Source organism: Pundamilia nyererei, unplaced genomic scaffold (assembly GCF_000239375.1).
Source record: "Pundamilia nyererei isolate P.nyererei 1_Seehausen unplaced genomic scaffold, PunNye1.0 scaffold00112, whole genome shotgun sequence".
In the NCBI taxonomy this organism is placed as follows: domain Eukaryota; kingdom Metazoa; phylum Chordata; class Actinopteri; order Cichliformes; family Cichlidae; genus Pundamilia; species Pundamilia nyererei.
This window is the reverse complement of record NW_005187513.1, coordinates 1,562,805-1,590,377: the sequence shown is the minus strand read 5'-3', so window position 1 is coordinate 1,590,377 and position 27,573 is coordinate 1,562,805. Positions and strand designations below refer to the sequence as shown.

Below are 27,573 nucleotides of genomic sequence, written 5' to 3'. Positions count from 1 at the left end.
TGTACCTCTGGTGCAAATTACTGACCTCTGTCATCATTTTAGGTGGGGGAACTTGCACAATCGGTGGCTGACTAAATACTTTTTTGCCCCACTGTATGTGTACCGAACCGAAAGCACTGTATTGAACGGTTCAATGTCGATACGAGTATTGTTGCACCCCTATTATCTATAGATATGACACACTTATTAATAATAAATTTGCCTCTTAATGTTTTACTAAGTCATCTTAAAGGGGCACTCCTACGTCCACATGTTTATTAGTCACAAATCACAAGACGGAGCATGTTGGTTCGGTTTTAGGCCTTAATTTGCTACACTGTCCTCATCAGTGACCTGGCCTACTGTAAGACCTCAGTAACGCCTGTCGGTCCCATGAAACAGCCGCTCTGGACTGTGCATTAGTGGAAGAAGTGTAAATTGCAGGATTTTATTTTATTTTTTTAAATTGCTGCATCTACCAAGTTTTTTCAGGTTTGGGGAAAAAAAGACTAATGCTGTGAAAAGAGTCAGAGTCATGTATACAGTCCTCACAAACAGTAGTTTTTGGTTTTAATGAGTATCATGTGTCAAGTTTTGATTATTTGAAAATTACTTACACACACTTCCAAATAAGTAATTTATAAATTTTAAACTTCACATATTTTTTCTATCTCACAAAAATCCAATGCATTTGTATCGTATATCTTTCTGCTAATTCCATCCTCAAAGATGCACCTGCAAACATTCACTATAGAGAGCGTGGATTGTGTGTGTAGACTCCATTTCACACACAATGTAACTTCAGAAGCAAAAGACAGTAAATACAAAATGTATCAAATTAAGGTCCAGTGTAAATATTAAAATGTTAACTATAAAATTTAGCAGTCAAAAGACTTATTTTGAGGAAGTACTTGATGACAGGAAGAAACGTCTGAATGAACCAAACTCAACCATCTGGTGCAACTAGTTGAGAGGGATATTACATAAGCTGCAATGTAACCAGTTATAACACTGTAAGGTTACTGAAGGTTATTGTCTCAAATAAAATGACCACATGCAGGCCAAATACTGCAGACACAATAAAAAATGCTGATGGTGGCCAGTGGTATCCCTCTGCCTCCTAGCAGATTATCGCATCGTATTTGCAAGAGTTTCAGAAAATTTGACCTCTGACGCTAACTATGAGTTTAAAGAGCTTCAAAGTTGTCTGAGAGTTTTAGTAACTACACCTGTGGTATCAATTTGAAGATCCTACATCACTTTGTTCTGAAGTTATCACATTCACAAATCTGGATGAATTGATGTTGTTTATGACGGTAAAAAGTTCTAACAAACCTCTTTTTCCCCTAACCTCTTTGATAACATCTACACAGACACATATTCAGCCCTGAATTATTCTCCACAGCAAGTCAGTTACTATTGTCCACGATTCATGTAATTGTGAGGTTATTTCAGTTTTGTATAAAGTATAACAGGACTGAATAACAGAATATAAGAGATTCTACCTTTGCAGACGCTGGAGTTAATCGAGGTGTATGATATACAGATATCTCAATCTCTGTTATGTCTCTATTTTGACTATATTTCAATCTGTTAAAGTCTGTTGCAAGTTGTTCAACTTCATGAAAGCAAACTATAAATTGAAAAGAGTGCCCCTTTAAGTATTTAGTGCATTTTCTTTAGGTCTTCAGTGTGTTTCAGAGATTCACTACAAATCACAACATGTAAATGTTGGGAGCGGTTTCTACTCACACACGATCTTTGGCTTTCATATCTGCTGGGTTAAAAACAAGAAACAACTTTTTCAAGCAACGTGTGAAACTAAACACTGGCCATGACTCCAGCGGTAGTGAAAGACAAACACAAACCTTTCTCAGCTATGACTTTGCATACGTGATTCGGCCGATCGTTTAAATGTTTGGTCATCAGGTCGCCACGTGATGCATCGACGAGAAGGTCACAGTTGAGACAAACCAACGTGAACCTGAAAACAGAAGAAGAAATTTTATTACTATTTTAACTCAGATTTACTGCCAAGTGAAAGTATAACTTGAGAAGTACTCTTACTTTGAGGCCAATGAATTTTTCTTGTGATCCATTTTCAAAAATCTGTTCTTGGTGATGGTGCTGTGAAATCTGATTTTTTATTTTTATTTTTTAAAAAGAAAGAAAGAAAGTTTTGTCATAAAAAAAAGTCAGCAGATGCTAAAAGTCACTCAAATATCAATGGAAATCAGGGTCTTGCTGACCTTATCATATGATTCCCGATAGAAACTTTGCAACTTGTGCGATATTTGCATGCGCCGCAACTGGAAACCATTGGGAAATGAGAGAAAAAGTCGTCCACGTGTGCGTTGCATTCGATGCATGTGTAAATCCCTCCGCTAGCACTGAAAACACAAAATGTAACACTTTAAGATACTGTTAATGATGATTTGAATTTCTCATTAGTATGATGCGTTAATTGTCTGCTGAGAGGTCTGTAGGTTTCTAATTGTACAGTCCGACTTGTTGTACCACTACATCATCTTATGTCTGATCTGCTTAAAAGCCCAAATAATGTGACTGAAGCCAGCAAATCGCTGTTGATTACTGAGCCTAATTAGCCAAATATCACACACACACATTAATTTTTTTTAAAGACAGAAATCCTGCTATACTCCATGTTATTTTTACTCAGCCTAATGAAGAGTGTCCAGAAAATTAATTGGAAATACGTTCATTTATTTTGTGTACTGCGGGGCTTTAATAACCTCCATTAATTTGCTCCCACCCTGCCTTGGATACCCAAGAGGTGGGGCTCCATGTTAGTGGTTGTGGTGCAATTTTAACCACATGCAAAAGACCCATTGTGTCATTAAGATAAATGATCTGCACTTTAGTGAAGACTGCAGTGTAAACATTTAATTTATTTAAAGACTACAGTCATTTTAAAGGGTCTTGATATTTAACTTCTTAATAAATTTGCATCAGCTCAAATTGTATTAAGGGCTCAACGTTTGCGACTTCACAATAGTTTAAAAGAGTCCAAATGTATTTATTTACACCACCTACAGTGGAACGCAGGAACAAGTAATCCAACAAGAGACAACTACAACTAGAGCGATTGATGCAATGATGCCATGAAAATGTCAAAAACTGATTGGTTGGAAAAAGCTGTCTTTAACAAGAAAACGAATAGCAGTCCACAAGCAGAGGAGGAACAACAGCCAACATTAGCAGATGTTTTTTTTTTTTTTTACACATCTGACACCGCCCCCTGGTGACAACACACAGCTACAACAGGTAGACATGGGTCACATTAAATCCTGAAATAAGAAAGTCTGTGATGGCTTTTTCTGTGAAAAGTTTTATAATAAGGACTGCTGAGATATTGATCAGGCTGTTGGCTGTGCGAAGCCGCGTAGCTGAAGCTGAAATGAGCCAAGAGTCCAGAGTGTGAACTAATCCAAGCAAATAAAGAGCGAAATCCAGAGGACCTGAATAGCTTGAGTTTCAGATATGAAGAAATGGCTGAACCTTCGTGGCAGTTCTAATGTTATCATACCAAGTGAAGTTTTAAAAAAGAACACTCTGAAATCTAAATTGATCTTCACTGATGTTTACATGCTGCACATCTTTAGAGTCTGCTCCTGAGTGCTGTGTGAAAAAGTTGCCAACCTGAGATTCCTGAGTGCCAGGTTGTGCTTGGACTGAGGGTTTTGCTTCTTGCTCTGAGGCATCTTTGCCTTTCCTGTTTCTGAGGTGGTTGGTTTAGACTTAGATACAGTAACATGAGGTTTTATTGGATGATTCACACTCAGACTTTCTGTACTGACGACAAAACCAGGTTGCTTAGGGGACACCGGCAGTGCAGGTGACTTTCCTGTGAGGGAAGCTCTAATGGTCACCTGCAGTGAGAACACAACACTGGATCAAATTTATATTTCTTTAACATTTAACATAATAGCACAGATCTTATTATGACTGCCTCAGACCTTTGTACCAGGAGGAAGGCCCTCCAGGGCTTTAGGCTTCCTAAAAGTCTTGTGGACATGAGTCCTGTGCTCCACTTTCTCCTTGTAGGTGAGAAAATTCAGTCTACATTTTCCACAGCGATGGATCTTTTTTTTCTGAAATGGGGGGGGCAGAAACACAAAAAATGTGATTAATAAGTGGTTCTATGGGAGGCTAATAGCTGATATGTTTCATTTGGATTCGCTGAAAGAGTGTAACAAGTACGAAATAGACTAATTTCACTTCTATTAATAGAGTGGCAATTAATTTTTTTTGGTTCTAATTCGACCAAATTTATTGCTTTGTAGGGCAAGAGAAGCAGGTTTTATTGTGGAAGCTTTTATGTATTACACTTGTGTGCTCGGCAGACACCTAAATCAATTCAAACTTGGAGGTAATGGCAGGAACCAAAAACAACTCCAAGCCTGTAAATGTTTAAAATTTCCTGGAGAAAATCTGAATTCACTAAACTGTATTTTGCACTGCGGCAGTTAAAACTGACATCTGTTTCTGAAAGGCTTTCAAACTGAGGGTGAACTTAGCTTCATACCTGATGTTTCATGTAGTGCTGCATGTATATATGACTAGTTCTAAGAACTTTGAGACAGAAGGGACACAGCAGGTCTTTTGTGTTTTCGTGGACGCTCCTGAAATGTGTCTCCAAATCAGAGAAGAAGGAAGACCTGTAATTGCAAACCTGTGGAAGCAGTAAAACCACAAATTCAGTACTGGCCACCGATTCTCTGCACACATTAAAAGAAACTGTAACCCTAAGATGAATGCAGACCTGGCACACATAAGGCATTTCCCCAGGTTTGTGGTTTCCCTTCATGTGCTCTAGAAGCACCTGCTCTGATTCAAACGCCAGCTCACATATCTTGCAATTGGCTAAAAGGGAAAAAAATAGAATAAAATCAGATATGGAAAATAAATTTCTAACCAAAAAGCCAGAATGAGCTTCATGAATCATCGTGTTATACTTGAGGATTCAATTGGGCTGTGAGCACTCTCAATGTGGCACTGCAGCTGGAACGGGGTCATGTACTGTCGGTAGCAGTGGTGGCAGGTTGTGTGGCTTTCCCAGCTCTCGCTGTTCTGCTTTTCCAGCTCCAAGTGGTGTTTCATATGGTTCATGAACCTGCAGCGAAGAATGGAAACACACAGAGCACGGAAATGTCAACCAACTCGTTAGCATGTGGCAGCCTTTGAACAATTAGCCAGCTTTTAACTGTTATCAAGAACAGACTGCTGGCGTTTATTTGAACTGACGATTCAGGCCTCAGTAAAGACCTAGAGACCACTCAGAACAGGTTGCTAAGAAAAATCGGTGTTCCCAACTGGTTCGCAAATAGTTGGTCACAAAGATGTATTCTTAGTGATTGCTTTGGTTGCTAGCATCGCTTGCCCATAAAAGATGCTAGCTTGTCTGCAAACACTAATTATTTGCAGAGTGGAACTGAACCTTTGAAAAGCATGAAGCAGGCTAGAAAGAGCAATCGCCTTCATCGAAAAAGTTTTGAAACCTTTTGGTTTTAGAGTCGAGGCACAACTGTGCTCATAAGGCAAACGGCCGTTTCTGGTTTTCATCGTGTTTTCATCTTTGTTACAGATCAGTGAGTAGTTGCTGAGTGTTTGCAGACATGACTTTTGTGACTTTTGTTAATCTGCTCATTACCAAAGAAATCACAATGAGGCTTTCAGTGTAGCATCATATCATTACAACTGATATCTCCTAGCAACAGCCAGCAACCTCAAGCAACCACTCATCATCCAGTTGTTACCAAGTTACTGGAGGTTGCCAACTGGTCTCTAGCCCTGTGTGATTGAAACCTTAGAAAGTATTTACCCGTATTTATTCATTCTAGCCCAGACCACCTGCTGCTGGAATGCAAAATTAATCCTAATAATTGCTTTTCATACTTTAAATTATATGAAAACATTAGTCAAACTTTTCCCCCCCCCATTCATGTCTTATTATATTTGTTGCACCTGTAATATTGAATCCTGAATCCTAAGAAACAAAAGGTGGAGTGAGTAAACTAAGAGTAACATTTTTTTTTAATTTATTTTAAAAAAAGTTCATTTCAGGTTATAAACGTAAGGAAGTGTTTCTATAATTGTTCACAAATATACTTTATATGATGAACAGGTGTTCTGACTTTACAGTTCAGTTTTTGCTCATTATTAACCCTGTTTTAAATGTATTTAAATTGGTTAAATTTAACCCATAACAAAAATATATTTTCAAGATATTAGTGTTGGTACTACTGATTGAACATTTTGGCAGGCCACTTATATATTTGTTGAATAGTTAAAGATCAGCTTAAACCTGTTGAGATCAGCTACAGTGCATGCTAACTGAACTTACTGAACATCTGTATACTGCTGGTTGTCTAAGCCCTACATTTTCAAAGCTGCTACATTAAAGAATTAATTTATAAGCCAGAAACTATTAGGTGAGCTATTACTTTACATTTAAGTGTATTTTCCACACAGCCCTTCCAGTCATTCATCATAACAATGTTTGCGTTTGGTCAGCACAAACAGCTCAAGGTTGAATAAATAAATACACAAGTGCGGACTTGAACAAATTTGATCACGATTTATCTTTAAAGAGAAAATAGGTGCACTAAAACAGCATCAACTTTAGCTTTGTGGGGGAAAAATTAAATATTCATGGCCTGTGTACATGCACCGGATCCAGGTCCCAAAGGTTTTTAAGATGAATGAAGCGCTCTGCTCGCGCTTCACTTTCTAAGCATGTATAATGGCTGCTATAATATCAGCAATTACACAAAGATTTTTGTTTTGCTTAATGATACAGTGCCCCACGGCTGCACTGAGCACCTCCTCAGCTACCTGCCACTGCTGCCCTGACGAGGCATGGCCCATTTTTCAGCCTGCACATTCTGCTACCTCAGCTCCCCTAATAGAAATTTTTATGTGGCTGAACTCTGACCTCCGCTGTGAGAGTGTGGTTGCAGTACAAATGTGTTCTCCCATTAAAAGCAGCTTACAGAAGCTTTTTTTGCCCCACTGTTCTGAAGCAAAGTTATTTAATCAAAGGAGCACTTCTTACGCCACCTAAACTAGCAGTCATTTTTCATCTCTACGCCCATGAGGGAAAATGGTCAGATACTGTCATCCATCTGAGACAAAAGCTGCAGTTAGGGCAGAGGCAGATAACCTCCCTCCCCATCCTCTCTTTTGTTTTATTGGCACTGGACACAAAGTCCTTGAAAACTTCGGTTGGTTTTTGAACATTATGTGTGTAGACAAAACAAGCCAAACACTACAGCACTGTCTATAAACACCATAAATATTCACTAATACTTTATTCAAATCCATGTTAGAGTTGCAAAAGGCCGATGGTTTTGCCTTTACTCCCCTTCATGAAGGGAATGTTGATTTCAAAATATAATTCCCACAAATTAACAATACTATTGGAGTTTAGATCAGTATCCGTACGCCTTCCTATTACTGAGCAAAACAGAATACTAAAGTTGAATAATTACTACTAGACCAACCTGCCTATTTATTACTGTAATACAATCAGATGTTCCCCAGCAGAAAGCGATTAGCCTGGTTATGAGGTGAGCAGCCACCTGTAAGCCGAGCTGCTCAGACTTCCTTAAAGCAGGAAGCCCAATTACTACTATAAAACAATAACACGACGACCCAATCTAATGGATATTTGGAGCAAATATATGCTGGTTAATTTCTATTTAGTGACAAGGAAACACACATAAAAACAAACCAATATTTGTAAATATATAGTACATTATATCCTCCTGAGACCCAGCCTATTCATTTTTTCCTCTATTTTGGACATTTGTTTTCTTTCTATATCTTATGACTTGTTTGAGCTACCCTTACTAGGTGCCGATGTGCTCACAGAGGACATGCTGGCCTTTCCAACGATATCTCATATGTTTGGGTGGCTTCTTTGAGCTCGAAAGAGGCAGGAAATCATAAAATCTATTTCCTCAGTTCTCAGGAGGATATTATGCATATTAATATAGTGGCATATGTACCAATCAAGGAGTGAGGTCTGATTTAGACTTTTGGGGAATCTTTGTAGAGCTTTTCATGTAACTTGCGCAAGTGGCCGAAGTCATTGCTGACATTTATGGATGTGCACCATTCATTATGCTTTAATTACTGTGTATTTGCGTCCTGTTGTTTTACATGTGGTGCCAGCCAATAGGAACCAATAAAATAATGTAAATAATTCAAACTTACAAAGGCAAAATGCTGAAATCAGCAAGAAGTCTGCACTCTTTGTGGGAAAAATGACAATTCATAAAGAAAAATTATGGCTATCTACTTAAGAATGAAAGCAAATTTTCCTACCTGATATTATTCTTGAGAACTTTTAGGCAGCTCTGGCACTTAAAGGTGGTGTTGGTCTTCTGTGCCTCCTTCTTTTGCACGTCTCCCTCAAAGTTACCGTAATAGAAATCTGCGACCAGCATGATGCGCTTGTTTGAGTTCGTGTTCAGGGCCGCTGGAGCTGTGCTTCCTCCGTTGGCACGGCAGTTCTGACATAAACGGATTAAACATATTAATGTTTCATGGAAACCAACACACGAATGATTGTTTGCTAAAACTGACGGGCTTTTAAAAACATTATTTTATATAATTATTTCATATAATCCCATTTGACAATAACATATTCTTACCAGAGTTTTACTCACCATCATGTGATATTTTAGAGCTTCCTCTGTGAGAATTTCTTCTTGACAATTGGGACACTTTCTCTTTACCATGCCATTTTCCACTCTGATGACTACTTTTTGTGGTGCTACAGAAAAGGAACTGAAGGTTAAACTTAATAAAATACAGCAGGAACTTGGATTAGAATCTTTTTGAGTTTAAAAAAAAAAAATTGTCAATAAAACTTACACAAGTCAGGCTTTGATTTTTTTGCTACGTTGTCCATTTCCTGTGGTGCCAGTCCTCGTTTCAGTAAGCTCTGATCTGTACCGAAATGTAAAACAAGTGACAATTGAGATAATTGAGCTGCCTGAGGCTAAAAACACAGTTTTTTTTTTGTCACAGTTCCACATTTTTATCCCTAGACTCTACAATAAACATACACTAGAGGTATACACAGCAAGAGGTTCTGAAGAGGTATATTGTTTTCTTTACTTTTTCATCTTTGTGGTCTTGCTACTTAATTTCACTGTGCAAGCAACTGTATACTGACAATAAAAGTTATATGTTCTAAGTTCTACAAGAGTAGCTTCACATGATTCATAGATCAAAATAATCCAACAATTCCTGCGCTTTCTGAACCAATACATTTTAACCTCCTCCCCCCTTAAAGTTGACTTTTTTCTATTTCACTGCTCTTCATTAAGGTGTGAGCTAGAGCTTTTGACTAATAAAGACTATTTGCACAAATACGGACCTCATTATCTGAAACTTTGGCTGTGTTTAATATGAGGAACCACCACTACAAAACATGTACACGTGGCAGAAAAAAAAAAAATCAGGAAAAGCAAAATAGCTAACTTTTAGAGCGTTACCTCTGCTATTGGTGTCCTTTGCAGACATAGAAAAGGTCTGAAGAGGTTGTGAGGTGGATCTGTTTGGTTGAAGCTGACTAGGCTGTGTTGAGTATACAGCAGGACTCTGGACATTTGACAGTGTCACAACATTGTTGCTAATTTGTTGCACCTGTGGCCTGTGGACAGCGCCAGGTATGACTGTGGCTGGAGAGACCTGCTGAAAAATCTGCTGCTGACCAGCTGTAAGCAACAGGATACGCACTTGGCATTGCAAGACTCAAACTAAAGAAAATAAACAAACAAAATGTAATGCAATGAAGATTTACTCACAAAAGGATTACTATATTAAACTGAGATTTACCTGGAATGATTGTAATTGATGGTCTTGGGGGATACGCGGCCCCAAAAGAGGCAATAAAGTCACTGCTATTTGTTAACTGTGGAGAAGTGACAATAAAGCCCTGAAAAAACAAACAAAAATCACCCTTATCAGCTTCTGTTCCTTCTGCCTGCTCTTATCATTTAGTTTTTTGGTATTTAGAAACACTTAAATGCAAAAATACCTGATTATTGACAATAACAGGCTGTGGAGTTATTGTTGTCAGACTGGTTGGTACAATACTCTTTGTTTTCCCAGGTATATTCAATGGCAGCACTATTGGTGAGGGGACCACAGCAGGCTGAGGAGGGGGGCACTTTACTTCTTGTTTCGCTGCACTTTTCCTTTGAGGAGTCGGAGGGTTAGAAGGCTTTCCATCCTTCTGGTTATTCGCTGTGAGAACATTAAGGGGGGCAAAAATAGGCAATTCAACAACAACAACAACCAGAAACAAAGTCAAAGCATTGAAAACTTAGAATTTTAGCAGGCAATATGTGCAACTTGCTGGACAACAAGTAAAAACCCTAGAAAAACAACTTCTGTAATGAGCTGCAATTGACTAAAAATAGCGAGTTACAGAAAATTAAATGTACACTATTTCTCCTCTGGATGCTGGGACAATATAGGGACATTTATACATCCGAACTGTGTTTGGTACAACTTGCAGTTTGTGGGTTTCTCTGCCTACAGTTTATAATGCACTATCCAATCAGTTCCGCAGTATGTGGGTGAATCTGAGCAGAGAGTATAACCCTGTACACAGTTCAACAATTTATCCTGCTACTTCAATCTGCAGTAACATCATCAACAAACCCCATCGACTCAGTTCTACTGGCAGTCATACGTGGCAGCCATAACATTACCACCATCATGTTTGACAGATGATGTGATATGCTTCAGATCACGAGTCAAAGAACTGCATCTATTCGTGACAGCTTTTTTTTTCCATTGTAGGCTTTGTCAATGACACATTTACTTCCTCATAACTTCACTAGATGGTGTACAGGGTGGCGTACTGAGGCAAAAATTTACAGACATTGTCACCGTCTCTTTCCAGAAAACACGACCCAATTATTTAAAAAAAACTATGAATCTTGTATGCCTGATGGCATAAATGAGTACTATAGAGTAAACTAAAACAATCTAGCAGGACAAACAGCTCTACATGTCAGAGACAATATTTGATCTGGTGCCAGGAATTTCTTTGAAAGGACTTTTATCCTGTCTCCAAATGGTTAAAAGTGGACATTTAGTTATCCTATATTTACAAGTGCATATTAAGAACTGGGCGATACTGTGTGGATGTTCCCGAATATTTAACAAACTAATCTGGATCTGGGCACAGGGAAGCTCTCCAGGGAAATTTCAGCTTTGGTGGAGGAATCTAGTCTGTTTTTGTATTATTATACATTCATTGGTGCCATTAAAGTTTTAACAATAAAATAAGACGTTTTTATATTTCTAAAAATGTGGTGTAACATACAGAGCACTCCAACAAAGATGGGCTCATCGTCATCATCTTCTATCAAGTGAACTTCAGGAACTTGTTTCTGCCACGGCTCCAGCTCCTCCTCTACACACTCCATAAAAAGTTCAGACATTGTGGACCTACAACAGAAAAACATTAAAGTTACTGCTTCAGCAAACAACACACGTATCTCCCATCAGCCACTTTGAGATGAAATAAGAAACACAGATATCACTGATGGTGGCCCACTTAGGTACAGATCCTTGGATGATCTAATTATTGAAAGAAAAAAACAAACAAAAATGGTGTTCCCAAAGTATTTCACGATAAACTGTCGAAACAGGCATTTGATCTTTACCTGTGATTACTTTTTCTGATTATGCCTATTAAAAAAGTAACGATAGGAATCGCTGCAGCAAATGCATGGAAAACGGGTTACTGGGAGAAATTCGATTCAGGTGTGCAATCTGAGCATCCGGTGCCTGAGTCTGCACCAAAAAAACTGCAAAATCTGCATTTGGCATACAGCTGGTCAGCACTCGGTTCTACAAGAATAAACAAGCTGAGCATAAAATAAATGACCCCTGATGAGGGCTTTACTAGCTGGAGTGGGGCTGCTTTTAGTAGAACTGATAATCGATTACTCAACATGTTAAGTAGCTAGATTTCTTAAACTTAATAAGAAGAGACTTTGTGTATTCAAACTGATTTCCTTGAATTTAGATTAGAAATTGATTATAAACTGGTGGTATACTCAGATGCTACCATTTGACATGGCATCTTGGGGTTATGCCACAGCGTTTTAAGGGTGATGCCACGACCTATCCCGGCTTTTTGAGACAGTGCCATTACATACCTCGTCCAAACAGCTGAGCTGCCACAGCTGTGTGGGTGTGTGTTTTTGTTTTTTTTAATAATGTCTTTACTGTGGCTTTTTTGAAATACTGGAATGTCACAATGTATAGTGGTTGTCTGGAAATGTTTTTAGGTTGGCCATGGTTTGGAATGAGTCAGAAAAGTCAGAATTCTGACTTTTTTCACCGAATTCAGGAAAAGAAGAAGAAAAAAAAGAAAAAAAAAAGACGTGCCCACTTTTTTCCCCCAGTGGCCCTAATCCTCTTTCGTAAGGACCTGATCAACAAACTAGCTCAATACTTCAATTTAACAGCAATCAAACAAAAAGCTAAGAAAACACCCAAATCACGAATCAAAGAAAATAACATAGTTCAGACAAATGACTTGATCTGGTTTGGTTTTAAACAATTCTGACTTATCCTCTCCAAATGCCTTGGCAGTGTGCGGCACCACCCCAAAATGCCACGGAATCATCTCCATATGCTACAGCATCACCCCAAACACCGCAACAGATTGAGGTATTAGTCTAAGCAGCCATGGCATCACCCCTAAATGACATGGTAAGCCTCCACCATGGGTGCCACAGTTAGAGGCTGATGTCACAATTTGATCCAGCCCTCAAATTGCATGGCATTTCATCGCATCTGAGGGTGCCACAATAAGGGGCCGATGCCATAATTTGAACCAGCCACTGGCGCATAAACACAGGTACCTAAATATTATACAGTATGTGATTAGTCATTTGACACCGGACGTGAAGAAAAGCAAACTTTGTAGCTTATCCATCCACCGCCGCTTATTTCTACAATAAATCTCCAGAAGTATTAAAATATGCAGATAAACTGTTAACTTAGTGAGTTAGTTAGTCTGTGATACAAGACTGGTTAAATTATACAGCTTTTTTTTTCTTTTTCTTTTTTACATGGAAGCAATACCTGCAGCAAACAGGGGTGAGTCTAAAGGGGGGTATGGGGTGCACGAGACCATACTTATTCCAAGGCTTTCATAACATTTTTCAGACTAAAAGTGAAATAATATAAAATATTTTATTCATTAAATTGCATTAATGTTTAAAAATAAAAGCTTTCTTCACAAGCCAATTAAAATGTAAAAGGGCGATTAAACTCTGAGCCACTGACCTGAGGGTTGTTAGGTCAGACACAGAATTATTATTAATATGAATTAACATCTGCAACATCATGTCTTTTTTCAGCTGCATTAAAACTTGCCTCCTATTAATTTTAGAAAGCCTTCTAAGAAGACAGAGTAAAGGTAAGACGTGAATTTTTTTAAATCTTTTTGATATTTATTATTTCTCATTAATAATACAAAAGTATTCCTTATTCGATTACTTGATTAATTGATGGAATAATCGATATACTACTCCATTCTGAAAGTAATCAATAGCTGCAGCCCTAATGGCATCACTTTCACTTCATGGCGCACAATGTTTGGCCAGTTTGTTTAGATTTTTATTTATTTATTTTTGCTTTGAATACATGACTTTAAAAAAACAACAACAAAAAAACAAATTTTTAAACATGCTTCAGGTTATTTTCAATCTGGAAAAATCTCATTAGTGGGTACCATTACCGTTTTTTTACCCTACAGTACAAACCCCTGATTATTTACAGTGATTATTGGTGAACAGGATTTAAACTGGGTCTCAGTGCTTTGGTTTTTTGTGTAGTGGAGACCCTAAAAGGAGCTTTTATAAACTGAAGGTTTTACAAAGCTGTGTAATTGACGTTAAGGCGGTGACAACACTGCCTGCTGGTGTAGCTGTGCTCAGTTTCTATTGTATAATAGTCATACTAATGCCTCGCGTTTTAATGCATTACTTATTTGGGCCTGAACGCTTTTATAGCGACAAACAACTAACTGAAATTGCATGCACAAATGCACAAAGGTCTTTAATTTTAAGCGAGCTCACCTCAGTGCACATTTCATAAACACATGAAAACAGGTAGAGTAAATGAAGACATTATTGTGTGCTACATTCAACAACAGAACAGCTAACGTCATGTTAGCCTAGCTCCCTCATAGCGAGCAGCGCTGTTTGACGTTAATGTCTCTTTTCACTAGCGGCAGAGCTAATGCTAAGGTCCAGTTTTCTAGTGCTGCTCCTGCTCTTCGGCCGCTGCAGTCTGCCACAATATTAGAGCATTAAATGCAAAATCAGATTTTAGAGCTGCGGCACAGTGTACTGTCAGATCATTGTATCATTATTTTGCAAGAGTAACCGGTCATCGAGCAAAGCCTCATAACATTAGCCAGAATCGGTTAGCATGCACACATTTTCTGGGACAAAGCCTGCACCGGTAGGACGTGTGCTTAAACACAACTCTTTCACTGCCAGCTCGCAGTTTAGGGGAAAAGCTGTGTCTACATACCAGTTTCGGCACAGTCCTTGAGCTGAGGACGGCGGATTTCAGAAAGAGCGGGTGCACATCACACACACCAAGGGATGTATCGCTGCCCAAAGGCGGCGGAAAAGCTCGGCGTGTGCGGACCAATACCCGGTGCTCCTCGCTGGGAACTTCCTTTCAGTGATGTACTGCTTCCTGGTCTCGCCATCGGTTCTCTCCACCTGCAAAGGAATAACCAGCTCAGCAAGACACATTTGCACACATTAAATAAACATTTGTTTAGGTCTGCATTTTTATTCAGTCATTACTTTTAGATATATTTCTAAGTAATCAAGGGATGTGTAGATAATTAAAATAAAACAACATATACTTTGTCTCACATTTAGGAAATTCCTATGCAACATGACAAGACAAATATCTTAATGAGGTAAAAACTAAAGTGAAAAATATACACAGTAAATGATGTCAGATGACATTAAAAGACCCTTAAATCTTCGTGCCATGAGGTCAACAAGGTGCAGGAAACATTCCTCAGTGATTGTGGTCCATATTGGCGTGTTATCCTCCTGGAAGCAGCCGTCAAAAAATCGGTACATAGACATGGTCAGCAACTATACTCAAGCAGGCTGTGGGATTAAGCAATGCTCAGCTGTAGCTACGTTTCCCAATGTGTGGTAAGAAAATATCCCTCACATGGTTACACCACCATCAACAGCCTGAACCACTGATCAAGGCAATATGGATTCATACTATTTACACCATCTGAATATCGCAGTGGAAATGGAGTCTCAATGGACCAGGCACCATTTTTCTAATCTTCTATTGTGCAGTTTTGGTGAGCCCATGTGAACTGTCTCAGTTAACTGTTTTTACCTGGTAGGAGTGGCACTCGGTGTGGTCTTCTGCTGCAAGGTTTGACATGTTGTGCATTTAAAAATGCTATTCTACATACTTTAGTTGTCAGTTTATTGACTTTGCAGCTCATGGTGCAGCTGCTGTGATGGGAAGGAGAGGAACAGTCACACTCGTATTTTCTCTAATTTATATGTTCAAAAGTTTACATACAAACTTAAATATATACACAAACTCCCTTAAATCTGTTAATAGGTGGTGCTGAAGGTTCTGCGTCTTTTATCTTGGCAAGGCCGAGACCTATTAACTTCTTGTTAGTGGCATTAGAAATAAGTGCATACAAACTTCTAATGACATCTGTAAGTGTATTTAACTGCAGGTTAATAACAAGCTGTCTTTAAAGCTGTTTTGTAATGGAAAAGTAATTATTCATCAAAATAATTCACAGAAACAAACAAGATTACCCGTTATTACCTGAAGAAACATTTTTTGACAAGCCCTGAATTACCTCTGAGTAATTAATGGTACATAGACTGCACCACACCTGCCATCTGCTCCTGCAGCTCTCACTGCAGTTGTTTCAGATCGTTAGATTAAAAACAGATCTGCTGATAGAATCAAGTGATGCATGATGCACACAGCATAATAAAGCATAAAATAACGCTTTGAGAGATTACAGATCTTGTAGGTGCAGCAGGGAAAGCAAATGATCAATAAAACACCGCATTTTCCAATTTATAGCCAGTTACATCATTCTGAAACAGCTGCGCCGATCAGATCTTAGCCAACAGGCAGAGGCTGTCCAGACAGTTAGGTACTGAATACGGATACTTTGCATGACTCGCAGTTTATAATGTTACTTATTTATCTCACGCTGGGTCTAGATGCAGACCTTCTGTTCATGTACCGTCGGAAATAAGGCCTTTTAATGCTTTTCCCTTAAAGAAACTTTCTTCTGATTGGCTACCTCTTTCATCAGCAACTGGGAGGGGCTTCCGTGATCCTGACCATATTATGGTTATGCCTTCTGTGACGTTTTACAGAGCCAAGATTTGGGGAAACAACAACAACAACAAGAACAAAAAAATGTCAGGATCTGAGTGTTTGGAACAGACTGAAGTGTTTGGCTCATAAGGATTACTCATACATGTACTGACCTCGTTATCTGAAACTACAGCCGTGTTTAATATTCATATCCACCATTGTGAGAATCCATAAATGACAGAAAACACAACTTCACATTTACATTTATATTCCTCTTAATTTTTAGCATTTATTTTAATTTAATGTAGACAATATTCACTGGGGATCATCAGTGCTAATCTCTTGTGTGTCACTTTTCAAATCAGGGGATGCAGATTTATCATCATGGCAGCAGATTCTACTCTCAGATCAAGGTCCTCATTTCAGTCTTAGCTCTCCCCTCACCACAGCTCAAGGGACTTCTTCAGTTTCTCTCTGTAGCACTGTAAGCTGTCCTCTGATGACTTATACTGTAATTTGGCAGAGTATAAATAAAACTGAATTCTACGTACAATTAAATTTGCTCTGGCTCAGTTAAATCCATCTCCCACCTGTCCAGAATACAGAGCCCAGAGAATGAAAGTGTCTCTGATTATAATGAATAGAGTACGTAGTAAGTAAAACTACTGCAGCAGGGAAATATCTGTGTTCATCTGTGATGAGTATATTAGTAGGGGCAAGGAAAAGGTTAATGATATAAATAACTGATCCATGTTGGTCTTCATTACAAACTTTACAAAAATTTCAAAGGTACACTGTGGAAAATCTTACTGCCAAATGTAAGGAGATTGCAAACAACTGAATTCTATTTTCTTACCCCTCCCGCAGAATCCTAGCATCACAGGATGAAAGATGTTTAAAAAACTGTTACGTGTCTGCAGACTGCCTGTTTTCTCCCTCTCCTTTTGCTAGCCATTTCCCAAGGTAGACTGCAGGCTGGTGTCATTTTGGGAATCTCCACCTAATTAGAGGGAGGAGGCTTTGAATGGACCAACCGGGAGTGAGGACACCCTTATAAAAGGAAACTTCAGCATCGCTCTTAAAACTTTTTTCTCTGCAACCCTTGAATGTGGGAAGGGCTACTGTGCTGGTGTTTACTCTTATTTTGGTGGCGTTGTGTTGTTCCTTCTCGTTTTTACTCCTTTGGTGAAGGAGTACCAATATTAAACGTACATATGAGTCTTCATATCTTGCCTCTGAAAATGCAGACCCAAAATAAAATTTGCTTCTACATCACAAAGAATCCTCCACCTTTGGTGTACTCCATGTATTTTTCTAACCACATAGGCTATGGGGAAGAGGCAACAAGAGAGAAAAAAGGAAAGGTAGGTATACGGAGGTGAGAGTAGGGTGTTTAAAATTAGCTAGCTGATATGATGGACAGGAGGAAGGCAGATATATTGTTTCTGCAGGAGACCAGGTGGAAGGGAAGCAAGGTGAAGAGCGTTGGGATGTGGACTTGACTGTTCTACCATGCTGTAAGGTAAAGTCACAGTCCTTGGGTTTTCTGTTATAAACTTTGAATTCTTGCTATTATTTCATATTCTGTTTGCTTGTTATTGTTTTTTCTTGTTCGTCACATTTTAAAAAGTTTAAGCTTTAGTGTCAGTTTCTGCTTATTTTCATGATTCTGCCTTAATGTTTTATTTTTTATAGTCTATCGTTGCTTTCTTAACCTTCCCCCTCCTGCATTCTCCATTTGGATCTGCAAACAACTAACCATTCTCTGGTGTAGAGGCTGGGTGGATGAGTACGTCAAAGGTGTTCTGGGGGTGAAGAGTGTCAGACAGGATCGTACAGAGTTAAAGATTTTAAGAGTTTTATTGTGAGTAACCAAGATGGACAGCATTAGAAATGAGTGTAGCAGAGGGACAGAGGTTTAGACATGTGCAGAGGAGGGATAGTGAAAATGTTGGACAGTGAAGATGGCGCTGCCAGGCAGGAGTAAAAGAGGAAGACCATAGAGAACGTTCATGGATGAAGGAGGACATGTAGAGGGTTGTTGTTGCAGAGGAGAAGGCAAAGGATCGGGTTAGATGGAGGCAGATAATTTACACTGGTGATGACCCGGCAGGAAAGACAAACAAGAACTAGAACTACTAACCTTCCAGAAGCAAATTACTTAGAAAAGGAAAAAGTAGCCCAACTTTTCCATCATTTCTGGATATTAAGGCAGCTGACTTTAAACTGTTAGACTGAGCCTAATACCATTATTAGAGCATTTCTATTGCATCTGTATATATTATCATTAATTTAGAGTGGAGGCAGTCAGAGTTTAAAGTACAGTTGTTGGGTTTTTTGTTTTTGTTTTGTTTTTTATAAAGCAATTAAAACAGTTATTTTCTTTGTTTCAGATGCAGGCATACCTCTTGAACTTCAAGACAAGTTTTATCCTCCATGAAATGCAGGTCCAGATGTTCAGCCTATTTTAAGAAGTGTGTAAAGGTGCCTCCAAAAAACAAGGAATGGAAAGAGTTGTAAGAAGGATGATTCCAGGAAACGTCTCCCAGAGGTGGCATTCGTGGGCCTGTGGGTCACTCCATCCTAAATCAATGTGGGTCCCCAGTTTGCCTCAAAATTGAATGGTTCATAGTTTGGAAAAACATAGTGCTCTCTCTGAGGTTTTAGCTTCACTTTTCAAGATATATTCCTTTGAAAAAGCTTTTGTTGACCTACCTTCTTTCAATATTTTTCATTTTTGAGACCCACTGCCCAGGAGAACTCTGGTCTAAGAAGTCTAATTCAGGTAAAGTTTAAATGTAGCAGTTACAAACATAGATATCAATCGCATCACACACACAGCAGCATTCATTGTAAGTCAGCATGCCAGTCACGTGATCCCTGCTTGCCTGTGGCATTAAGGTTAGGATTAGCATAGCACCATATAGACCTGACAACTTGGTCTTGCAAGACTACTCACGTGAAAAAAAGCTTTTAAACCCTTTTTCATTACTTAATAATTCTGTTATATTTATTTTTGTGTGTGAAAAATGTTACCGGAGTACTTATTAAGCTTTTAATGACTCTTAGTATATTTAAAGCTTAACCTGAATTATCAGGCTCATTCAGGGCAGTAGGTTAGAAAGGTATGTTTAATACAATTATTTTCTGAATGATAAATAGTGTAGGAAGTGAAAAAACTGCTGGGGATTTACCTTACAGTGTGATGTGCCTTAAGGACTGGTGCAATAAAAACTATTAAAACAAATATTCTTTTATCCCCCTCCAATACTCATCTGGCTCTTTGGCTATAATGTCAGCTATGATGTCATCATGTTAAACATCTTCCACAGCAGTTCACAAAACCTGCAAGATCGTTTAACAGGACTAATCACTGGAGGTATTTGGAGAATGCTTGCTGGTATTGAGCTCTCTCTGAACTTTTACACTATTAAACTTGACAAGGTAGAAATTCAAAAGTTGCTTAAATTAATATGAACTTTTCTGAAAGTGAATGAGTAGAATACGGGTGACAATCCTTAACTTCTTCATATATATTCATAAAAATTTTCTTTGAAAACTGACTTTTTCAGGGTCTGAAGTATTGATAACTGGTTTGCACCAATCATAGCACACAACACTTCTATTTTTATTTATTTATTTTACAATTTCTGAAGCCTCCAAATGCATTTATTTACCTTAGCATCCCACATGCACGTGCCACCTTCTGACTCAGATGTGTTCGGGTGTTCTTGCTCTCCCAAATAAGGAAGGCAATATCAAAATAGACTTGAGAATTTTAAAGGGAATAGTTCAAGTGGGGAAATTATGAAATACCACCTTTCATCAAATTTGAGGTCGTGAATGAGCTTTAACCACTTTCTGCATCTCTTCAGGTCTGTTGTACAGAGTAGAAGACTTGCGTAGACCTCACAGCGCTGACCACTCTGTAGACCACAGATTGGGATATTTGGGATAGGGGACAAGGAATAGAAATGCTGTGCAGGTTCAATTAAAGATGGAAAGATTCAACCTCATTAAACATGAAGCAAGGTGAGAGAGCACAAGGCATGACGGAAGAAGTAACAAAGGTCAGAGGGACACTCAGACAATACATACACACCAACCAGATTATTGGACAGATGGGAACACAGCTGAAACTAATTGGAGTAAAACAAGACAAAGGAAGAAGACTTAACACAGTGCACAAGAGACGAGGGACAATCAAAATAAAACGGGGAGTAATCAAAACATGAGAACACCAAACATCAAGATGGAGACTTGGATGAAACCATGGAGACTGTACAGAGAGACCAGACAGAAACAGCGACATGAATGGGGAAACGGAAAGGGATCGCAAAAGATGACAAATAAATATTACATAACCAAGGCACATGGACTCGACTACAATATAACCTAGGAACATGAACTAGTGGATATGCAGAGGATGTAATAAATGCTAAAGGAAAAGAACAATCGTGAAAAACAAAAAACTAAAACACAGAAATCCATAACCCCTCATACTCAACACTCAAGTCAAAGACAATAATACTGTATAAACACACATCCATTTCCATTATTTAGGAACTCGGCTCTTTCCCACTCTTTCCACTTCTACAGATTAAGTTGGTTTAACTAATAACTTTATTTATCCTTAACTAAGTTGGAAGTTAAAGACTTGAAGCCTAATAGTGTTTTTGTTTGCCTTTTAGTGTTGATAGCTGTATTGTCTTTCATTCTGATCAGATACCCACGATGATAACAAATCCTTTCCTCTGAACCTGCCAATTAGCTTGACACAAGCTTGTTCAGTGACTGTCTTCTGGCCTCAGTAAAGCTAGAAGGTTACTTTGTCTTCTCATGTGTGCCCTCGTGTTTTCAAAACCAACAAAATGGGGACAGCAGAGAACAGGGGTGGGGTTTTTCTGGCAGTAGCACATAGCAAAACAGTGACATCAGCCTCTAACATGCTTCTACGATGTGTTCAGATAAACAGGCATGCATTTGCCTCAGCTAGGTCAGATCATGTAGGAAGGAATTGGAGGGATTTCTCCTTCCTTTGAGTTTTATTGTTACACTGACCTAACACTAGCAAGAGCCCTGTGATATATCGTACCCTCGTGTACATGCACTATGTGTTTAAGATGGCACCAAAATGCCATATGAGCACGTTTGCTCACAATGCCTGAAATATCTCTATAACGATAATGGTAAATTCTTTTAACTTATTTGATGTTTGCTTTAAATGGTTGCTACATATTTGAAATTAAAAACAAAACAATATTTTATCACCTTATCTTGTGAACCTTTCTCCTGTTGGGTGAGGTACTTAGGTTATAGGCGGTGACATCATAGCCTGGATGCCCTTAAATTATTTTAAGCTTTAATGAAAAGCAGGACTGAGGTCATGACCTAGTAGTGCTCAAAAATAACCTCGGTGTGAAAATAAACAGATTAATCCTGTATTAAGGTTTTTAGCAAATGAGGCATCTTTCTAAGGTCAAGTCCTTCTACTCTTATTGTAATTTTGAGAATGTTATACATGGTTTTATTGCAATTCCCCTTGACTACTGTAATGCCCTTTATGTTTGTGTGAGTTATGCTAACTTTCACTCCTCGAATTGGGTCAAAATGCTGCTGCTTGCCTGCTTACTAGAACCTGTAACTTGGAGCGTATCGCCCCTTTCCTGGCCTGCCTTCACTCTTGCCTTCAGGATTTTATTGCATGTTTTTAAAGCCTTCTGACCTCTCAACACCTTATGTTCATTAGATGTCTGTGAAGGTTCTCAGTCATCCAGGTCATCGTAGTCAAAGGAGCTTGCAAGGAAAGCGTCTGGACTTCTTTAAGTTGCTTGAAGACGTTTCACTTCTCATCCGAGAAGCTTCTTCAGTTCTAAGGTCAAATGGTGGGGAGTCCCAGATATAAACCTAGTGGGAGTATCCCCCCACAGAGGGACAAAAGGACCCCCTGATGATCCTCTAATCGCACGAGCCAAGGTGTGAAACTGGGTGTGGGTCTGGGACTCTCCACCATTTGACCTTAGAACTGAAGAAGCTTCTCGGATGAGAGGTGAAACTTCTTCAAGCAACTTAAAGAAGTCCAGACGCTTTCCTTGCAAGCTCCTTTGACTATGTTCATTAGAGGTCACTGACATCTGCTAACCAGTAACTCCCCTCTGTCCTGAAGACTAGACTGAAGAATCGAAGGGACTGAACTTTCTCAGGACGAGCCTTGTAAACTGTGGATTGAGTTCCACTTCCCCCTTCTTGCAGATTTATAAAGTTCGCCTCAGTTTCATTGCTTGGCTTGAACCCTGAGCGAGAGTTGTAGATATTTATGCTTTTAGCTATGTTTATTATTGTGTGGCTGCTCTCAAAACTGTGATTCTTTGCCTTCAATAAACAAAGAATAATAATTTGTTTATTTATGTAAATAATTAATCATTAAGAAAAATATCCTTGGTATAAACTGAATGTGCACCAATCAAGTACATTTTACTTGCCCGGTTAAAATGTAACACTTTACATTTTAACAAAATGACAGCATTTCAGACATTTTATTTTTTGATTGTTATTGTATCTGTGCATGCGTCTGTGGTGTCTGTGTTAAAGTACAGCACTTTGGTAAATGTTGTTTTAAATGTGCTTTATAAATAAAATTGTATCGGAAGTTCAGGGTGATCTGTGTTTGTCCAACAGGTGGCAGCCTGCAATTAATAATGTAAGGTAGGAGCGCTCTCAGTGGATCCTCAATGAGAAAACATGTTTTTAACTCATGTTTTTAACTCATGTTTTCTAGACATTTTGGTTTTACTTCAATATACATTTATATTCAAATAAAGTATTTTTTTTCAACAAGTTGATAATTTAGCCCTGCAGTTTCCATCATTAAGTAGGTTCAGCGGTGTTTCAGGTGGTAATAAATCATATGAGGCACTATGTTCAGTTACACAATGTGGAAATCATCTCTCGTCTACAATCTTCTGAGTTCATTGTGCTCTGTTTGCTTGGATCCTTTATGTCCAATTGCTTATCAATAAATCTACTTACTTTAATGGGGTAACTGAGTAGAAAATGAATGGCAGTGAAGCAGGTGACTGACACAGTGTGGATGTTCTCAAATTAATTCAGGGGGGCTTCATAAAAAAACTCAGCCCTGTACCCGTGTAATGATCAGCAGCCTGTGCCAGATGTAACAAATGGTTCACTTGGTCTAAACATGTAATGACTTGACATATTTTTGTTAATTAGCTTGTAATACGTGTGTTTAATAAGAATAATAACTGCCCTGCTGTCACATCAGTGACTGTGTTTTATCATTTTAAGATCGTTGTGTCGCAGGCTTTACATTTATATTGCGGTTTGTCAAAATCTGTCTCAGAGTGAGAGACGAGGGAATCCACGGTACAGGTTTAGTGCTGATTAGAAATGAGCAAAAATACGGGTCTTTCTCTTTATCAAAGCGATCCAGTGAACACGGGGGTCAGCTTGTTGTCGGCCACTTGTCAGCGAGTGATGAAGAATGTGAAGCCTCTAATATTTATCATTACACTGCACCCCATAAGTCACCCTGTCTAAGCTGGTGCCAGATGTGACTTCAGAATAAATGTGCAGCCTTCACCAGTGTTCACATGCAGCAGTATTGAGATGTTTTTGTTTGCTGGGATGCACCCTTAAACAGTTCAGCGCAAATGTTTTAGGCACCACGACTAAAATGAGGCTGATTTGACAGAAAAAATGAAGACCTCAAGCCTGCACCTGCACACATTCTTTCCAATACTTCATTGACATTTTCTTTGAGTTTAGGACTAGACTTAATCTATATCTGGGAAACTGGCTGTCAGCATCTTAATCTTAGCTTAACTTTATGATGTTGGGATCAGGGCTCTACAGGAGCCATGACATCTGTTCCATTGCTCTTCTTTTCCCTGATGGTAGCTCTCTACGCTCTACAATCTAAAAAAACTTGTGCATGCTATTGCAGCTGCAATGTTATGACCTAATCTAAAGCAGTACTGCTCAGATGATGCACTAAAACTTACATATTTACATTGTATGCGCTACGGTGCATCACGTGTGCTATATAGAAAAAACACACCTATGTGTGTGGCTTTTAAATGAGCTTGCTTTGGAGGTCGACTGCTTCTCTCCTTCCCACACATTTAAAACCTCTTATAAGAATGAGTAGAAATTAGAAACCCACAGCACCAACACTGAGCTTTTATGTGTCACAGCAAGTCATGCCGCACACGACCACTCACATCTCTCAAAGAAAAGAAGCAGCCAGATTACTGTCTAAAGAGAAGTTTGTATCTCTGTTTTTATTTCCCTAGAACAAATAAACAGTCTTAAAACTTAAATTATAAACACTGATATAAAGACTAGATATTAATTTTAATTTGCAACACAAGATATCAGTGCGGAATGTAGCCAAAGGGAGTCTGCACAATCACAGCAACAAAGGAATAAACATTTGTCCTCCCATATCCTGGTGGGCCTCCTTTCCCAGCCTCTCATGTCTATTTAGTTTTTTACATGAATCAGTGAGAACAGTGCCAGAAGTGTGTGGGTGGTTCTGGGACAAAGTTTACTGAAGCTGAAGTTTAGGTGGAACAGGCCCCATTCAATAAAACATCTGGATAAGATGGGAGGGGAAAGCCCTGGTGATGCACACCCCTCTTTGCTCCTCATGAGGTTCACACATGGCTTTTATGACACCTCGTTCCGTTGGTGATTTGTAGCTGTTTACATACTGCTTTTAAGTTTACGGTTTGCGAGATGAAGTGCTTAAACTTTAAAAACTAATGTTGAGTTGGGAGATTTTGTTCTTGTTTAGGCAACTAGGAGCATGTCTCTTGTAGAGCTTTGATTCTGGCTGAATGAGACAGATTTAGGTACACCACACGCAGGGGCGAGTGTGGGATCTCACCCTTGCACGGCTTTGCACTCTATGAAAATTCTGTTGCAAACTTGTTCCCTTTTCAGTCATAACAGTTTCAATCAACCGTGAACACCCACACCTAACTGCCTTCTCACTCAAACTCAACCTGTCAAACAGAAACAATGCTAACTCTTGATTTAAACATCTGCTCTTTGAGTTCAGGTTAAAGAGGTGCTAATTTTGTGTTAAAGGACCAGTGTGTAGGATTCAGTGGCCTCAGTCAATCAGTTAAAGACCCACCGCTTTCCCAAGTGTGACGGAGAATCGGTGCCCATCAGGTCCCACTTACAAAATTATCTCAGAGTTTAAGCTCAATTGCCTATCCAACTGGAAACATCTAGAAGAGACCAGATCTGTGTTTTGTACTTGTTTTCTCTTGTAGCCTGCCCCAGTTTTGTTTCACTTTGTTTTTTATTTTGAGGGTTGCTGCTCTTTCTTGTTCTAAATAATATATATGATCATTCATTTGTGAAAATTTGCTGCAAATTCAACATGAAAATACAAACAGCCCTGATTGGAGTGTGCTACCATCAAGTGATTGGAGAAGTAATCAGCAAGCCCAAGCATGAAGATGAACAATGCCGGCCCACCTCATATGTGGACATAGCCACCAAGATGGTTGGTAAAGTCCAACCACGAAGACTTGTGTTGAGTATACCCTACATACCCTGGATAATTCTCCTTTCTAATTGTTAGAATGACCACCATTTACAAAACTGACTTCATGTTTTGTTCACTGTGATCTGAAACTGTGACTAAGCCCGTAAACTCATTAGGAAAAGGCTTTCAGAGGTCATAGAGCAAGAAACTCTGGGGCCGTTTTAGCCCTGACTTCTACACAAACTGAAGTCATGTTGCAACAACAGGAGTCGCTCCCTGCTGTTCATTAAAAGGAAAGGTCTAAGGAACTGTCACAAAGTCCCAGACTGTTGTTCAGAACAGGTCTGCTAGATTTTTACATCATGATGATCATTGGAAAAGAATTCACAGGAACACGGCTAATATTACTGTTATTGGTTATGTGTCATTAGCGTGGAATTATTTCCTTTAATGTAGCAGCCACATTTGTTTTAAAAGTAATGTATGTTTTCCAAACTTCTACTAAAAGTTATTCCAGTGAAATATTTTTTTAATCATTTCAGACATATAGAATACACACAAATTTTAAGGAGTAATACTTTTATGAAAATGTTCTGCTTTGGCATCATTAGGTTACATAAAGAACATTTTAAACAACAATTGTAACAGTTTTCAGAAATCAAACAAAAGTCAACATCTACTCTCTCTCTTGGAAAGAACTGAATCAGACACACACACACACACACACACACACACACACACACACACACACACACACACACACACACACACACACACACACACACCTTTTGATCCGCTTATTGAATCTTTGAAAGAAAAGCAGACCCAAGAGTAATTCACGATACCTTTATCTAATTGCATTAACAAAACATAAATCTGCCTCTTAACTGAGAAATAAAGGAGTGAAGTCCCCGAAAACATCTATAAAAATGAGAACTTGATTAAAGCAGAAATTTTGAGGTGAAACCTCTGCAGTCCTGCTCTTTGAATACAGTGACTTTAAAACAGGGGCATACTTTACTTAGAAACTAAAGATTGGGGTAAACAGATTTTAAATAAAGGTATCATTTACCACACAACGCAGATAATACAGGATCCACTCTGCTGCTGATTTACTTTAATCACTGGTTTAGACTGTCTTACAAATTTATAACAAATAAAATGACCATATCTTACATGCAGTGAACATGAAGGTTTTTTTTTAGAATCTGGAAGTGTGGGATGCTGTAGTATGTACTACGTTTATGCAGGAAAGATAAAGATAAAAGGTTCAGGTTCAGGTTATTTGTACCCAGTAGGTACAGTTGATTTGCAGTAGGTAAGCCATCCATCCTTAAAGGTAAATTTTCAAACAAGCAGAGACAACAGACAGTGATTAAACTGGATACAATATAACGAGGGAGTATATTGCAATTATGGCTACTCTTTAATAAAAACCTATTTAAACTGGGAAATCAGACTCCCATCATTTCATTGCCCTTATTTCTGAATTTTGAGGAACAGTGTTACTCCACAGTCTGCTAAAACTCGCATTAGCAGTCAGTGATAATAACGCACAGATAAACCTGTCGTGCATCAGCGCGACCCAGGACAGCAGCTCGCGCTGACTCCCGCAGCATCTCCCCCTGTGTGGGACCATCATGTCACTGAGCTCGGCG

The 27,573-nt window shown here is 38.8% G+C and overlaps 1 protein-coding gene across 3 annotated transcripts in view; it reads right to left on the bottom strand.

The window, feature by feature from the left end:
- znf280d (zinc finger protein 280D) overlaps positions 1–14,764 on the bottom strand; it is an 18,116-nt gene extending 3,352 nt beyond the window's left edge. Inside the window, exons 1-17 of one of the 3 annotated variants that reach the window (XM_005741643.1) lie at positions 14,584–14,764; positions 11,351–11,475; positions 10,052–10,260; positions 9,850–9,949; positions 9,507–9,728; positions 8,881–8,955; positions 8,673–8,779; positions 8,329–8,516; positions 4,956–5,113; positions 4,763–4,863; positions 4,526–4,672; positions 3,957–4,091; positions 3,640–3,869; positions 2,229–2,369; positions 2,047–2,115; positions 1,848–1,963; positions 1,732–1,756 (exon numbers count right to left, since the gene is read on the bottom strand). In XM_005741643.1, coding sequence (XP_005741700.1) covers positions 1,732–1,756; positions 1,848–1,963; positions 2,047–2,115; positions 2,229–2,369; positions 3,640–3,869; positions 3,957–4,091; positions 4,526–4,672; positions 4,763–4,863; positions 4,956–5,113; positions 8,329–8,516; positions 8,673–8,779; positions 8,881–8,955; positions 9,507–9,728; positions 9,850–9,949; positions 10,052–10,260; positions 11,351–11,468 — 2,141 coding nt within the window. In that variant the 5' untranslated portion in view covers positions 11,469–11,475; positions 14,584–14,764. The remainder of the gene's footprint in view (positions 1–1,731; positions 1,757–1,847; positions 1,964–2,046; positions 2,116–2,228; positions 2,370–3,639; positions 3,870–3,956; positions 4,092–4,525; positions 4,673–4,762; positions 4,864–4,955; positions 5,114–8,328; positions 8,517–8,672; positions 8,780–8,880; positions 8,956–9,506; positions 9,729–9,849; positions 9,950–10,051; positions 10,261–11,350; positions 11,476–14,583) is intronic. The other 2 variants (XM_005741644.1, XM_005741645.1) reach the window with 2 other exon arrangements.
- Positions 14,765–27,573: the final 12,809 nt, after the last annotated feature.